Genomic DNA, 17,224 nt, shown 5'->3' on the forward strand with positions numbered 1-17,224 from the left:
ATTGTCAAAATAGGGCCCTTAGAGTTGTATGTTTCTTGATCAGGGCACTAATACGAGATCTTCCATAACCTTGAAGGTGCTAAATCTTGCATCAAATACCGTGAGGTACCTCTGAGGAGTCAAGCTAAAATATTTGAAGTGTTGACTACCACTCCTTGCCTGACAGTCATAGGTTTGTGGTAGCATAGTGGCTAAGGAGCTGGGATGGTTGGGCAGTGGCCTCAAAAGTTGTGGGTTCATTTCTCTACTTCCACCATTGTGCCCTTGAGCAAGGCACTTAACCCCGAGTTGCTCTGGGGAGAATGGTCTTTGTAATATAATTGCGATCGCTTTGGATAAAAGCATCTGCTCAATGAATAAATGTAAATGTTTCCTTTGAGATGAGATGAAGAAGATCTCTGTGTAGGCGGTGGAGTTATTTGACAGCCCAAGACCCAGTTACACAACACCACAAAAAGATGTCTTTATTTTGTCTGACAAGGGAGACAAAGAAACATTGAAATCTTGTGGTGTGCTATAAAGAGCTCAGTACTTCATTCGTGGTGGCCTGCTCTGACATGAGCGTGAAGGCAAGTTTAAACTATACAAAGTAAAGCTGCGAGAGAAACAAGGAAATTACCTTGTTCCTCCATTTATAGTGCATATAAAGAAATTTAGTGCAAATTCAACAAGGCAAGTCACATGAATAACTGTCACTTCCTAAGATCAAATACTGTATTTCCTATTGCAGGCTACAAATCAAAAAACAGAAACAACTTTAATGCGTTTTCAGATAGCAAAAGCTATCTATACATGAAGGGGTTGTGCTATCTATTTGAATCAAACTTCAAATCAATGATGCAGAAGCACCTGTAGACTTGGAATGCAACCAGATTATGAGTTAGCTGCTGGCTCCTCACTGGCTGGCGTTAAACACATGGGGTGTGGTGCTGTTAGTCCCACAGTCTAAATACTCAAACGTGTCCAAGGAAACCTGCTCAAAGTGGGCCAAATAGTACACGGTCATGGACACCCTGGAAAATTAAGACAGGTAGACAAGTTTAGTAAGATTTCATTAAACAAAATTAGTGATGATGATTAGTGGTTTGTGGACTACCTAACTAAATTACTTATACTACATTTGTATGATTGCAAATTGATATGTACATTGGTATGATACTGAAATGAGCTTTAAAAAAAGTAAAAGAAGACAGTTGCCCTATTCCATGTTTTTTTAAAAGGGTAACACTTTACACTCAGTAAGGGTACATAAATTAGCATTAATTCATGCATGAATTAATTCATGATTTATGTATTAGTATATGTATTCCTTAATATCTGATGAATCATCAGGAATTGAATTTGTCTTGAATTTCCCCTGGGGATCAATAAAGTATCTATCTATCTATCTAATTGAAATGAGTTCAGTCTGTCATTCGTGACCTACATGAACAACACATCACCTAAAGCATTAGGTACAGTAGGCACATCATTAAGAATTATGATTTATTATGCATGATCATACTTTCTGCCAAAAATGTGGTCATCACTGCTCAAATTCTGTTTTGAACACAACTTTGCAGTTTTCTAAACACGTAATTATTCATCACTTTACTTGAGGGGCCACAGACACGATGGAACTCATGAACAATTAACCTTAAATTCATGTAATCATGCTTAATAAATAATAAAATCATAATGATGTACCCACCGTACCTAATGCTTTAGTTGATGTGTTGTTCTTGCATGAGGTCATGAATGAGAGACTATGGACTCATGTAAATTCCTGATGATTCATAAGATATAAAGGAATGAAGTAATACATAAATCATTCATTAATTCATTCATGTACCCTTACTGTAAAGTGTTACCAAAAAAGGTGCTGAGAACTTTGCAAGTTATTGTGGAGTATTGAGCATGTTGTATAGCTTTATTATGCATCAGATACTACAACACTAAAAATCATGGGCATACACATCCATTTAGGTCTTCTGAATGATTAGATAGATAGATAGATAGATAGATAGATAGATACTTTATTGATCCCCAAGGGGAAATTCAATGTAGACATTGATATTGGGACACTGGAGACAGACCCAAATTCACTGTGTTACTTACTGAATTCTCAGAAATATGATGTGAATCTTCGTGGACGGAGACTTGCAGTAAGTACTGTGAATGTGAGAGACAGATGCAATGTGTTGAGAGTCTGAATGACTGTAAAGTTAATCTCACTCTCATCTAAATAACAAAACTCAAACACTGTGAGAACATAGGCTCTAACTATTGTCCATACAGGGACTGATCAAAATACTACTAACATCTGCTGAAGAGGATGATAGCACATTGTAGCCAACCTTAAAAAGCCTTCATTTGTACATCACCTCCTCATGACACTCTCCAGAACAGGACAACTGCACCAATATAGAATAACCAGAAAGTCTATTCCAGACATGGAAAGTCAGGGAATTTGATCATTCCTGGGGCAAAGTCATGGAATATCAGGGAATTAATTTATGTAGCAGTTTAAAATTGATTAGCCAAAATACATACAGATATATTTCCCCGCAGAATTGTGTATATCTGGTTATTAGCTTTATTGCTTTGATTCATTATATAGTAGGTCATGGAATTTCAGTTTTTTTGTCAGGAAAAGTCAGGGAAGTCATGGAATTTTACATTTGACTTAGAGTGGGAACCCTGATAGCAGGACAGATCCAACAATTTATGTATCTAGATCCTCTCTGCTCTCAGCATCCAATAAAAAAACTCTTTAAAAGAGTCAAGTAAAATGTTTTGTTTCACATTTTTTCCTGTTTAAAGGAGAATTCCGGTGTGATATTGACCTAAAGTGTGTTGAAACATGATACCGAGTGTGAACGTATGTCTCATAGCCCATCTCGGCTTGTCCCCTGCACTCCAAAATCTGGCGCTAGTTAGCCGATGCTACCAACAGCTTTTTCAATGGTGGTGCTTTGCATCGGGCTAGCCATGCAAATAAATCACTGTTTTACACCATTTACGAGGCTCAATGTATCTCCACACTTAATTGGTAGACTTCCGAGGGCCCTGACATTTAAAACGAGACATTGAGAACTTTGAAAAAGCACTGGTAGTTTACTTACAAGACGATTTATACAGACTGTATCTTCACGAAGTTTAGTGTTTGCAGCCATCTTGAATTTAGTCACGATAAGTCGAGCGACGAGTAAGAATGAACAGGTATGATAAGGGATCAGATTCCAAAAATAATTCAGTGGAAATGCATGGATTCCAGTTTCTTCCAGTAGCAGCAACTGGAATCCATGCATTTCCACAGAATTATTTTTGGAATCTGATCCCTTATCATACCTGTTCATTCTTACTCGTCGCTCGAATTACCGTGACTAAATTCAAGATGGCTGCAAATCTGCGCCAGGTGCATAGATTAAAAGGGTTGCTCTTATTTTTCTTAATTAGTCATGGGTGTGTTTTAGGCGTAACATCCATTAAACCAATGAGTGACATCTGCCATTCCCTTTAAAAGCAAGGATGCAAAATAAAATGTGTGTTTCTTTTACTGTCTATGATTTTGATGAGTGAGCGCATCTTTGCAGAAGAAATCTGTTTACACATGAGACCGTGACCAAGTCATGATGAAAGAGGTACACAGATGAAAGCCAATTAATATCATATGAACTTTTTTGGTGCTGCCTCATTGAATTGATCAGCCTGAAAAAATCACAATAAGTAGATTACAAGAGATCCACACACAGCTAACCCATAGTTTCATGATTTTAGATAGAATACAAGAGATCCACACACAGCTAAGACCCATAGTTTCATGACTCTTGACAAAACGATCTCTATTTGATCATTTTTACAACTTACATCAGCCCATCGTCGGTCAGACTGACGAGAATCTTGAAAGAGAGCTGTGGGAAAGAAAAGAGTAGCAGAGTTGTGAAGTCAGAACATTCTGTGGGAAGTCCTTAATCTTTAATGAAAAGATTGTATGGACTAAAAGGATAAACAATGTTGACTCTCCTAGGATTAAGTCAAGTGCAGTAAGTTGCCTATTCAAGCACAAACAGGTTTAAGATTACCCTTTTGAGTGAAAAGCCATTTCACAATGCATAACTTCATACAGTATGTTACCTTAATACTAGTTGTTAATGTATTTTGTTACTTAGAGGCAGTAGACATGGACATCAGTCAGACACACAAACGCACGCATGCACTCACACACAGTGGTGGAGGAAGTACTGAAACTCAGTACTTAAGTAAAAGTACAAATACACAGAGAAATATTTACTTTAGTAAAAGTAAAAGTACCACAAAATGTACTTTAAGTATTAAAAGTAAAAGTATTTGCATAATGATTTATTCTCTTAATATATATATTCTAAAAGGAAAAATCAGTATGGGCTGTGGCATTTTAATTAAGCTAGTTTTAGGTTATACTCGACTAGATAGTTTTAAGCTAATGCAATTGTGCTTACCATCTGTGGCCCAGTTTACATTCTGACCTACAATTCTAGAGACTGTAATTCTGGTTATCTACTAGGGTGATCTGCTGAGTAATATCATTCAGCAAAACACGAGAGCCTGAAGTTTAACGGGGTAGACAAGGGAAACGTCGGGTGGATCGTAATGCCAATTATGCTGATTGAACAGAAAAGTTGCTGAAAAAGGTGTCTTTATGATTAAGTTCAGTTTCACTTGCGCAGACGCATAGACATTGAATGAGCGCTCACGTTACTACCCCCAATTGTAGGCTATGCATCTTTATTTAATCACACACAATTAAGGAATATTTCCTAATCTGGAAAATGTTACGTTTTTTCCGGCCACCGGTTCATTAATAGTCTACCATTCATTTGTGCCGCAAATGATCAGACGTGTGACAGAAGCATGGGCATAGCCTGTAACTTCGCTGATCCGCGGATAGCAATCTCATCGGAGAGGAGGCCCTAACGCTGCAGATAACAGACAGAGAAAGGCACAGAACACAGTTGCATGTACAGTGTAGCCATGGGTCTGGTGAATATAGCCTACCGAATGCAGATGGCTACAAGCTCACGCTTTGCCTGGTCTAGACTAGAAGCTTATGTTTCTAAGAATGCACGTAGCGCTCCAGAATCTTTGGTAGCAACCCGGTAAAACAAACGTGTTTGTCAGGAGAGAAAAAAAACTGATCATAAAATGTATCGTAAAAGGAACGATGGTGTTGTAGAAATGTAGCGGAGTAAAAGTACAGATAATTGCTGTAAAATGTAACGAAGTAAAAGTCAAAAGTATGCACTATAAATTTTACTTAAGTAAAGTACAAATACGTGGAAAATTTACTTAAGTACAGTAACGAAGTATTTGTACTTCGTTACATTCCACCACTGCTCACACACAAACACATGCAGGCACTCACACATACACACACACAGCTTACTTTTCCCCCAGATCGTGGTAGGATGGTTGTTACATTGGCATCACTAGCTGAGCCGACAACCGTGTCCATATAGAAAACCTGCACTCCAAGGTGTGAGGCCTTCACCACTGCAAAGTTATCATTGCTGATATTCAAGGTGTTCTGCAACAGAACAGAGCATCACAGCCATCAGCCATGATTATGTGATGAGTGACAGTGCTTGTTCAACTGCATTTGCAAATAGATATTATAAAAATGAATTTCAAAACACTAAAGCTCAAACTCAAAAGGTAGAAAAGTACCGAAGAGGCCGAGCCTAAAATAATACTACATGCTATCATTTACAGTGTTGTGTAAAAATGAATTGAATTTAACACACAAATTCAATCATACTCCAGAAATAAAATCCTACCATGACAAAAGATATAAAAATGTGATGGTTCCTTTAGCTGAGATTTGTATGACTAGCAAACATTAATAAAGTACTTAGGGCATAATTTATTATTATGTAATGTTTGTCTATCCTCAAGTGAATGGTTTGTTAGCAAATAAATTGTCTGTTCAATCAATGAATCATTACTGTTCATTGTTTCTTAATGTTAATTACTTTACATTAATTATGTTTAAGAGAGTGTGATGTTTAAGTTACTTTGATGAAGTTTGTGTACTTACAAAGAAATGTATTATTTATTAAAATAAATTCCATGGATATCATGGAATTCTGGATAAGAACCTCATAGCTTATGGGCGTCCATGACCCCAACAAATGTTCCTTTTATGAAACCTAAGTTATAGTACGGTTTAACAAAATGCTGTTCCACTGAATCTGAATTACACTTTGACAATATACGCACATGGACGGTGATATTGACGGCCTTTGGTGTGAAAGCCACATAGGCAGACTGAAAGGCTAACTCTGAGAGAGTCACACTGCGGGGGAACAGGAAAAAGAGGACGAGTCCACTGAAGAGCAGACACAGCCCGACTGACACACATACATATTTCTTCCTGTGGAGTTAAAAAACAAACATGTACAATTTTTAAAGATATAGTCTGTACAATATTGTTTAACTATACGGTATACAGGGTATGGTCAGATTACTTTGAAATGTAATCCATTACTGACTACAAATTACATGGCAATTTTTGTAATCAGTAACGTAATCAGTTGGATTACCAAAAACATGTAACGTAATCTGATTACTTTAGGATTACTTTTAGATTACAATAAATATGTCCCTAAAGTAAAAGACACCACCACTGAATTGATGAAAGAATTCTCATTCTTTCTCTTTATTATTTCATTACATTTAAGAAATCTCTTTGCACTGAGTAAAGCATTCCTGTGTGAATTAACTGATCTTTCCCTCCAAAAATCTTAATGTAGCCCCTTGTTTTAGTGTTACCATTTACTTTGAGGTCACCAGGTCCCATTGTCTGAAAAACACCCAAAACGAATACATCTCTATAGCTATTCTCCACTTTGGGGGTGGTGTTTTTGTGGTTGAAATTTTCACCCCATCCCAAAATTGATCACTTAGTCGTCATGGATGTGATCATGGATCACTATTCTCCAAACATGCACAACTCAGCTTAACCTTTATAAGGGCACACCTGGACAATGAATTTAGCTTTCATTGGATTTTTTTGACCCAGGGACATGGCCTGAGATTGAATGACACCATGTCCATTTCAATTGTGGGGGTGAGAAAATTATTCCTTTGTTTTTCAACCAGGGGGACCTGGTGACTTTCTCAAAGTAAACAGTAACACTAAAACACGAGGCTGTATTAAGATTAGGAGGAAAAGATCAGGCAGTGTGCCGAGAGACCTTCCCCAATAGTAAATAAGTTAGTAAGTAAGTATAGATACTCTTTTGATCCCGTGAGGGAAATTTGGTCTCCCAATCCGTGAATTAGTGAAGCACACAATGAGCACACAGTGAGGTGAAGCACACACCAACCCGGAGCAGTGAGTTGTCTGCCACAGCGGCGCTCGGGGATCAGTGAGGGGTTAGGTGCCTTACTCAAGGGCACTTCAGCCGTGGATGTGGGAGAGCAGTGCTCAACCACTTCCCCCGCCCACATTTTTTCTACTGGTCGGGGATTGAACCGGCAAACCCGAAGCTTGTCAAATTAAAAGATAGCTAGGCTATCATAAAAAAAGTTGCATTGTTTGCATGATAAAATGTAATCAGGTAATCCCCAACAATGTAACTGTAATCTGATTACACATTTTTTTATTGTAATCTGGGCTGATTATAGTTACTTGATTTTTGTAATCTGATAATCCAGATTACATGTAATCCGTTACTACCCAACCCTGACGGTATATAATCATAATCAATATTACACTACAACGTTCTGATTGCTGTTCTTACACTTTTATCAGTTCGGTCTACAAATTAACACACACACACAGGGGCGCCTGCAGGAATTAATGCTATGGTACGCACTCCCGACCCATCGCCCCCCACAAAAATACGCATGGACAATATTTGTCCGTTTCCCGGTTTAGCCGTGCATTGGTCAGCAAAAAATTAGCCTACATAGCATAACAACATCCACATGCAATAATACAACAACGTCTACTATGACCTATTCATTTGGACAACTTGATACAGCCCTATACAGGCTAAAGTTACCTTGTTTTGTTCTTGACATCTGGCTGTAATGCAGTCTAACGTTCTGACAAGCACACCAATTGCCTACCTTGTTCTTGCCCATCTGGAATAACTCCTCTGTGTTGCACTCCAAATGTGTGCGCGTTAATTTTGATAAGTGTTCACTAAGTTACGTAATAGAAAATTGTAAATAGCCTGATGGCAGCTAATGGGATACTGTGCATAGTTGGGAAGGTATGGTGGGCCAATTTGGTGTGAATACACACACATACACAGGGAACTTTTCTCTCGTTGTAGAGCCTGATGGTACGCACAGTGCGTACGGACGTACACCTGCAGGCGCGCCTGCACACACATATAAAAAAAACACATACACAGACGCGTGCACACACACACATATCGACAGAGACTGATGTTAACTCACGTGTGTCTTGGCTTGAGTCTCTGGTCTGTGCATGGTATCACTGCTACCAATTTGTTCTCTTGACCTGAATATACAATAAACATTAAAGAGCTCAAGCCATTTTAGAAGAAGAAATCAATTTCTAGGAAAAGTCCCTGTAAACCAAAAATAAATATGTGTTGTGGGTTTGTCACACCACACCAAAAGATGTCATTATCAGGGATAAGGAGTAGCCTGGTAGCCTAGAAATCTAGACGCACCCTAGCGGCGGCAAATTAATTTGCTCAGCCTGTACGTCTAGTATCAAACCATAGGGATTTCTGTTGGCTGACGCCGTGGACTTCATCCAATCACAGCGCTCTATTTTGTTAGAGAGTCTTAAGGCGGGCTTAACAGGATAACGACAGTCCTGTGACGGTGAACAACAAGGAAGGTGGCTATGGCGAACGAAGAGCGGTTGTTTGAATCGCCGTTGGCGTCAACTTTGGAGGAGTTGGACTTGTGCTTTTCTTTGAAAGTTGAGCAACACAATGCACTTAAGTCATTCCTTTCCAAGAAGGATGTATTTGCCGCTTTGCCGACCCGGATACGGATATGGTCGTGAAGCGCTGGCCTATTGCATGCCTAGGCAGTTTGAAAGACAATTCTCTGCCCGCCCCTTGGATTAAGCGAGGTGAATGGTTCGATTCCAGACTATACATTTCAATGATATAGGATGGCCCGCCAGGCTAGTAGCCTAGGTGAACCCAGAAAAACCTGTTAGCATATTTGAATTAGCAATAGGCGTGTTCGACTTCGACTGAGTCTGACTTGGTCTTGCTTTCTATGTAAACGTGATCTTCAGAGGCTAGCCGGGAGGAGCTACAACAGAGGGCAGCTCATCCCGGACAGACAGGCTACAGTCTGCCTGACGTGACTCGCGGGAGACATCGCGGGAGATATCGCGGAATGTTGTTTGCAATAAACACAGCAGAACTTTAAAATGAACATTAAAATGAGCATAATGACTGACGAAATAAATTCTTATGATGTAGTTTAAATAAACCACTGTTGTCATACAGTTAACAGGCCTGAATTGTAGCACATAAATTCAATATCAAGTGTTTCCCCTATATGTGTGTCTATCTATTTAGCCAACAGCAGAAAATAACAGAATATCCAAACGTTTTCAGTAGGCTATCCTACCATTGTTGCAGAAATCACGTATAAGAAGGTATCCCTTCGATTTCTGTTTATTTTCGTGATATTCCAACATAAGGAAGCGGCCATGAGACTACCGTCAAAATCGCCATGAGGACATTCCTCCCAAATGGCCCTATCACGCCTTTGAACTGACGTCATGAGGGAATGTTGTTTTAGCTTCGTGCAGCTCGTGGAAGGCAACTGCAAGATCTGTCTGCAGGCTAAGACTCCCGCGATATTTTAAGGTCATATGACATGGTGTCACGGTGGTAAGTCCCTCCCCGGCTGACAAAAGTCGGACAGAATTTCTGACCAGCAAGCATTGCGTCCATCCCAGTATGCATTGTGTTCAACCCAGCATGCATCACATCAAGTCAGATCTGCACAGATCTGCCTCAAGTCGAACACACCTATTGTTACAAAAACCCAGGCACCGATAGGGAGGGAAAGTGAAAACCAGCGCCCCAAGTGGTTGCGTTCCTATCGGAGATCAGCTCCAATGTTAAGTCTCATAGTCCTATTTCAAAAAAAATATTGTGAAGCCAAATCAGCGATGTTATCCACCAAAAATATGTTTCAGTGTCTATACAGTAATAATATTCTAACTGTGAAAATGTCAGACCCTATTTTGCCTTATTTAAGAAAATCGAAATTGCTCCTTTTGTTTCATAAACGAACTACAAAAGAAGTCACGTGACTTTACCCTTCAACGTTACTCATGGTAGCATGGTTTGTTTATTAGCCTGGTTAGCATTGACACTTAACACTTACAGCTAGCTCTTCATGTGAGTAGAAGCACAACACCAGTTATCCTGACATAAAGGTTATCACCACGTGGTTTACATCACGTTCCGTTATTACAAAAATATGTTAAGCCAGTTAAGCAAATTGCGTATTGATCAGTTAGAGATTAATGCTGCTTTCGAGATGTCTCGTAAATGTCTCGTAAATCCGCTGCCCGAGTTGGAAAGTGTAAATTACCCAGCTTTCTTGCGCCATTTTGGGCAGGCACGCCCACTTTACCTCGGAGTACTTGAGGGTACCCCGAGGTGGACGTACGACCTTATAACAAACATGGCTGCGCCCATAGTTGAGATGAGATGGCATGTATTTTTTTTGCATATGTACTGTGTTGGTCATGTTAAAGTTGATGTAATGCTCTTACACACTAGATTACATTGCTGCTTCAATCCGGTCACCAATTCATGCATTGCACGGTCTTGCTGTGCCTGCAATACAATGTAACAATTTGTTTTCCAGCCGTTTAGCTAGAGGCTACATGTAGCACAAAACAATAACAATGACTAGCCTCCTGCTAATGCCCCTCGTGGCTCGAGAGAAAGGCGTCCCCAAAGCCAGTCATTGGTACATGTTGTACGGGTGAGTGTACGATGATTTACGAGACATCTCCAAAGCAGCATAAGCGCCCAAACATGTGACGTCACATGCAGCTGTAGTTCCTGATCACCATGTTACGACAAAAACTCAAAACAATTCAACTGATCCTAAAAATAAGGTATGACCACTTGAAGCAATAGAGGGGACCCCAGTGCCTAACATATGGAAGGCATTAAATTAAGATCCCAATGTGCACCGAGATATATTTTTTCTAAAAAAAGAATCCCACCCACTCCGCTAAACTCTAGGAACGCAACCACTAGATGGCGATGAGATTACTTTCCCTCCCTATCACAATCGTTTACCCAGCATGGGGACCGCTGTCTCGCTATCCGGCAAAAGATTCTTTGGACGCCGCTATTTATGGATTTCCGGCTCCCATTGACTTACATTGAATACATGTAAACAAAACGTCAATTATGTGCTCAAACTAACGCCGCTGACTTATGTAAACAACCATTCCACTTTGATACGAAACTACATAATTGTACAACAGTTATACAACAAAAATCACAGAATTTGGATCAAGTAATGTGGAGAAATCTTATGCAAAGTGTCAACCCCTAACAATGTGCCCATTGCCCAAATTTATGATCGACTAATGTCGAATGTCAGAGTAATGACATTGAAAAAGGTACCTTCATGATACACTTTAATTTATAAAGGTACGAAGTATAAAAAGAAAAACACAATTTATCAGATGGATTACCCAAATAATTTGTAACAAAGTACATTTATTCGAGGGCACATCTATTCCCAGAACTATAATGGGTGTTAAATATTCCACAACCACTAGATGGCAGCATGACACAGCACATAAAGTACACATACGTTTCGCTGCGACCTGAAGGCTGGCGTGGTTGAATATCCACTTCTCCTGCACTTAGGGTCTAATAGCGAGTGAATTGTATGATCACCAGATGACGCCATTTCACTGCACCTCGGGCCTAATAGCTGCTGTAACTTCTTTTAAGTAATAAGCCTCGAGGAGCCGACGGTTACAATTGTTTTATGGGCGTTGTTAGCCACGCTGCGCAAGCCGGGTAGGCTACAGAAGAAGCCAATAGGCTACAGTCGCGTGTGTTTGTGGTGATTTATTCCATGTATTAACAAAATAATAATGTAACATTAAAAAAATATCCTACATAGATAAAAAAAAAACTAAATAATTACACCAAAAAAAGTAAAGAAGCTTTATCATTGATATATAAGCTTACTGAAAATCAAATATAGGCCTAGCCTGCAATTGTGTTCCACAGACAATATGTCCTACAGATAATAACAACAGTAAGAACATAGGCTAACCTAAGTCATGACGACACGGGGGCTTAAGTCTCATGTTGGCCTATGACTAGGCTACCAAGCACGTCTGGGTCTGCGACAGTGAAATAGCTCCAATATTAATTGTGGCGCCAATGAATATATGCTAACATGAATCTCATCAGTCACCTATAGATAAGGGTTAGGCTATAACATATGTAGGCTATAATGTAAAAATAGGGTCATATCATATAATGTTGACTTATTAAGATGGGGGAGAGAGCTGAACATATTACACTGAACTAATTGTTCATTGTTGAAAATCAATCAAAAGTTTGTAGTTGATCCAGATGTCATTGGTCGCAAGGACTGTTAATGGGTGTATCCACAATTGGGACCTTGTTACAAGTTGGTTTTTCAGCTGCTAATGCAATAAGTGGCCGTCAGAAAACATGTTAGACAACTGAGGAATGAGATGCCACACATAAAATGTACAGTCAAACAGAATGCACAAACATCAATGGGAATCCACCAAACACAGCAGGGAACCATGTTATTGTCAATCAGCACTCTGCCACGCTAAATCAGACCCTGCTTATGTTTGTGCAGAGCAGAACAGATATTTGTAGATATGATGCAGGACCTGTTAAGAGAGATTGGCAACTCAGTCTCCCTCATACTAGTCCCTACGGTGAACGATGTAATAGCATAGTGCTGCTGCTTCTGATGTGCAAGACAAAACAGGGTATTCATAATGTGACAGGCAGCATGTATTTATCATTATGTTACAACCTCTGAACAACTACTATTGATGTTAGAAGAACAAAACAATACATCTTCAAATGTTCATTACTTATTACATGTGTTATAAAAACAAAATCCTTGTCTGCTTTCTGTGTTTTTGCATGCACCTGTCAACAGGGGTGTAAAGACATATTTGTTCACCATGCACTTAGGCTGTTCTGAGTCATTGTTTGTATGTTATAGTATTTGTTGATTTGCATTTATTGCCCATTGATATTGCATTCACATTATTGTTTATTATTGTTATTCTCCTTATTAATGTAGTGTCACCAACATTTAAAATAATATCAACTGACATTGTTATTCATAGCCATATTTATTCTGCTCTTATAAGGTAATACAGTGCACATATTTATATTTCATTTATACTACTCTAAACCACCTTCTGAAAATCAACTGTATAGTGTTTCACTGCACCATATTTCTTGACCTGTCTCACCACCTGCCTATAGGCTGCTTACACCACCTTACTTACAACACTTTGAAGAGCCAAAAACAAAGCTCAGCACACCTGTTCAACAAGTTTTTATGGTCCACTACTGGGGAAATTCATCGGCAACACTTTATTTTAATGTGTCGCTGTTACAGTGTACCTACCTAATTAGGTACAGTGGTACAACCTGTGTAACAACATGTACTATCAGGTACTGTACTATCATTGTACCTGCATTATGTATTTGTGGGTACCTACATAGGCTATAGTTGTTACATTGTAATACTGAGTGCTTTTACAAAACGTTGCCAATTTGCCTACATTTTCATCAGAGGCAAAGAACTGACTGGATGGGGTAAATCTGGTCATGAAAGATTTGATGTACAAATCATTCTTAGCTCCAGTCAAGGCCTCATTGTCTTCAGTGTACATGTAACAGCTGTGCTGCTACAACCTTGTTACTCTTTGATACAGTGGAATAAACCTATTAAGAGTACCAATTAATTACTTACATGTACATATGACATGTATGTTGTGTCTTCGATGTCTTGGAACAGGTCTACTAATTCACATGTACTGTGTGGTGTAACAGCAGACATGTTTCAACACATCAATTACAGGATGCATGACATCATTGACAGGATATAATATGTACATGTAAGTACTTAACTGGTACACTTTATTTGAATGGGTTTATTCCACTGTATCAAAAGAGTAATAAATAACACAGTTGATACATGTACTACAGTATGTAGGGTAATTGCAGACATGTTCCAAGACACCAATGACACAACATGTAATGTAATATGTAACTGTACTGTAAGTGGGCAATTCCACGGAAAATGGACTTTGTCATATCCATAACGCCAGTGAAATGCCTTGGCATTTGTATGATGTGAATGTTACTATTCATTTTTTGTGCATTTTTTCTCATGTACATTCTTCAGCCAAAAATAGCAAATGCTCAAATTTCATGTAATCATTCACATCATACCATACCATCACATTTTATTAGCGTTATGGATGTTAGAAAAAACGTAATTTTCCATGGAATTGCCCAAGTACTTAGTACTTATGCCACTGTATCAAAGAGCAATAAGTGTGTACCAACACAGTTGATGTAGTGAATTAGTAGACCTGTTCCAAGACATCGAAGTCACAACATACATGTCATATGTACATGTAAGTAATTAACTGGTACACTTAATAGGTTTATTCCACTGTATCAAAGAGTAACAAGGTTGTAGCAGCACAGCTGTTACAAGGATACAAGGAAGTTTATTGTCACATGCATATAGTTACTGGAAGTAAGAAATGCAGTGAAATTATGTCTGGTGTCAGCCTATTTGTGCATTTATATAAATGTAGCGTGACAAGTGTGTTTACATACAGCAAAAACTCTTCTGTATTGCCCTCTCTCTCTCTCTGTATAAATATATAAATATATATATATATATATATACACACACACATACATACATACATACACACACACACATTACATACATACACATATAAATGTAGCGTGACAAGTGTGTGTTTACATGCAGCACTAACTTCAGTTCAGACCGACAACCTGTTCTGTATTGCTCTCTCTCTGTGTATATATATATATGTGTGTGTGTATATATATATATATATATATATATATATATATATATATATATATATATATATATATACACACACACACACACACACACACATACAGTATATCCATGCATATGCATATGTATTGTATGTAGTATTGCATTACTAGCCTATTCTAATTTGGTTTGTTCTATTGACATGGAATGAATGAACAGGCACACGTGACTATGGAGTAGGTCTACTTCACAATTCAGATTTTCAGATGGTGCGTTGTGGCTGACAACGGCCCTAAAATCTCGAGTGTCTAGGTTTATTGCTGGTTCCTGGTTGCTGTAGTGCAATGATGTCATCTGCTGGCCGTGCCGCGCAATAGCGCCACAACATACGTAATTTCACTGGACATTACGGTAAAAATCTTGTTTATCCTTATAATATTCGTGTCATCCAGCTAACATATTGCTTAATTATTTTGACATTTCGTTCCTTTATAAATTGTAATGTAATATAAATGTACGTTTTTGAATGTCATACTCTGACATGTGAGGGATAACGGCCACCGACGTGACCTGTTATACGTGACTCATGGACAAGGGGAAATGCCATTAACTCGGCGTCACGCAGCGGCAATTTTCTTAATATCGATATTTCTCCACATTACTTGATCCAAATTCTGTAATTTTAGCTGGATAAATGTTGTACAAAAATGTAGTTTCGTATCAAAGTGGAATGGTTGTTGTCATAAGTCAGCGGCGTTAGTTTGAGCACATAATCGCTTTGGACAAAGGCGTCTGCTAAATCCATTACCATAATTGAGGTTTTGTTTACATCTGTTCAATGTAAGTCAATGGGCGCCGGTATTCGGCCAATGGCGGCGCCCATAGAATCTTTTGCCGGATAGCGAGACAGCGGTAGCATGGGGCGGGCTTTCTATGATGACAGATAGATCAGTGTATTCACACACACACACACACACACACACACACCTCTCGGGATGCGGCCTGTGCCCTGACAGGTGGGGCAGTCCACTGTATCTTCGAAGGCAGATTTGCCCTCTGCCCTCTGTTTGTCCTGTGGTAAGATGAGCTGGGCGTCATCAGCCCCACTGCGACTAAGATGGGCCCCCATCCCACGCTAGAGTGAAGATGAGACACAAGACTATGAGCCCTAGGTCACTGATAAGAGTAGTCTAATAGCAGCTATACAATGCAACATAATTGTCCCATCGAAAAATACCTAATTTTGCATTTTGCCACTCTGACGTGTGCCGCGCGCGCTGTAGCCGACATAGATTTTGAGCCTGGCGGCAAGCACAACAAAAAGCGCATCCTAGCGGAGAGCGCCAACGCTTGCCCTTCCTATGTAGACCTTTACTAGGCTATTTTTATGTTGGTAATATTGTTGTTTAAATAAATACATGTAGAATTAGAATAGAATTCATGTCTCATGTGCCTTGTACATAGACCGATTATTGGTCACTACTCCTGAGTTCAAAGTTCTAGGCTACTGAGGTTCAAGATAGTAAACATCGCGTAAGGATGCATATGCGTCACGTGAAAGCCTCCTGTCACACTTAAGGTTTATTTGAAAAAAGTAGGCTGTTTTTGTCAACATTACGTCCTCTCTCCCTCTAGTAGGCTACAGATGAATCAATACCGTAGGTCTACATGCCATATCAAATGTAAAGCCTACTTAATATATTGATCAGTTTTTAATAAATAAAATCAGTTTCCAGCAATGCCAGTTTCGTGTGCGCAGGTACAATTGTCAATAGCCTACAACGAGTTGTTTACTCACCAAGTTAGGCTATATACTGCAGTGTGACGGTCTCATGTTGAAGAAAACACTAACATCTCGCCAAGCACAACTCTCAGTGGGGCGGAAAGCAATCCCCTGCGATGACACATTCAACGCTGTATCAAAGATGGTTGATTACGAAGATACTTCATGAGAGGCTATTTCCTGTCCCTAGAAATGTATGCAAATAGGGTAGCAGTACACGCCCCCTCACATTTATGCAGTGATCGGGCTCTCTTTTTAACGTTGAGGTCTATGGCAGAATCCGAGAATTTCCCAGAATTTGTCAAAGCCTTATTTTTCTGAGCAATGGATGCACATTTCGGACACGGTATCATGATCTCCAAACCCTCC

General features: G+C 39.2%; 1 protein-coding gene across 1 annotated transcript; it reads right to left on the minus strand.

Moving 5' to 3' along the window:
* Positions 1-438: 438 nt before the first annotated feature.
* Positions 439-17,037, minus strand: LOC125296508 (transmembrane protein 106B-like). The gene is made up of 8 exons (XM_048246466.1): positions 16,871-17,037; positions 16,060-16,207; positions 8,431-8,494; positions 6,238-6,391; positions 5,405-5,545; positions 3,850-3,893; positions 2,098-2,151; positions 439-1,013 (listed from the first exon to the last, which is right to left on the minus strand). Exons 2-8 carry the CDS (start codon positions 16,199-16,201, stop codon positions 896-898), a joined length of 717 nt encoding a protein of 238 aa, XP_048102423.1. The 5' UTR covers positions 16,202-16,207; positions 16,871-17,037; the 3' UTR covers positions 439-895.
* Positions 17,038-17,224: the final 187 nt, after the last annotated feature.

This window comes from Alosa alosa, chromosome 6 (genome assembly GCF_017589495.1).
Source record: "Alosa alosa isolate M-15738 ecotype Scorff River chromosome 6, AALO_Geno_1.1, whole genome shotgun sequence".
Lineage (NCBI taxonomy): Eukaryota > Metazoa > Chordata > Actinopteri > Clupeiformes > Clupeidae > Alosa > Alosa alosa.

Excerpts from the sequence above, each read along its gene's own strand:
- LOC125296508 (XM_048246466.1), bottom strand. The coding sequence starts at position 16,201 with ATGGGGGCCCATCTTAGTCGCAGTGGGGCTGATGACGCCCAGCTCATC. Across the intron at positions 6,392-8,430 it reads AGACTCAAGCCAAGACACAC|GAAGAAATATGTATGTGTGT; the intron begins GTGAGTTAACAT and ends TTAACTCCACAG. Across the intron at positions 3,894-5,404 it reads TACCACGATCTGGGGGAAAA|CTCTCTTTCAAGATTCTCGT; the intron begins GTAAGCTGTGTG and ends TCTTTCCCACAG.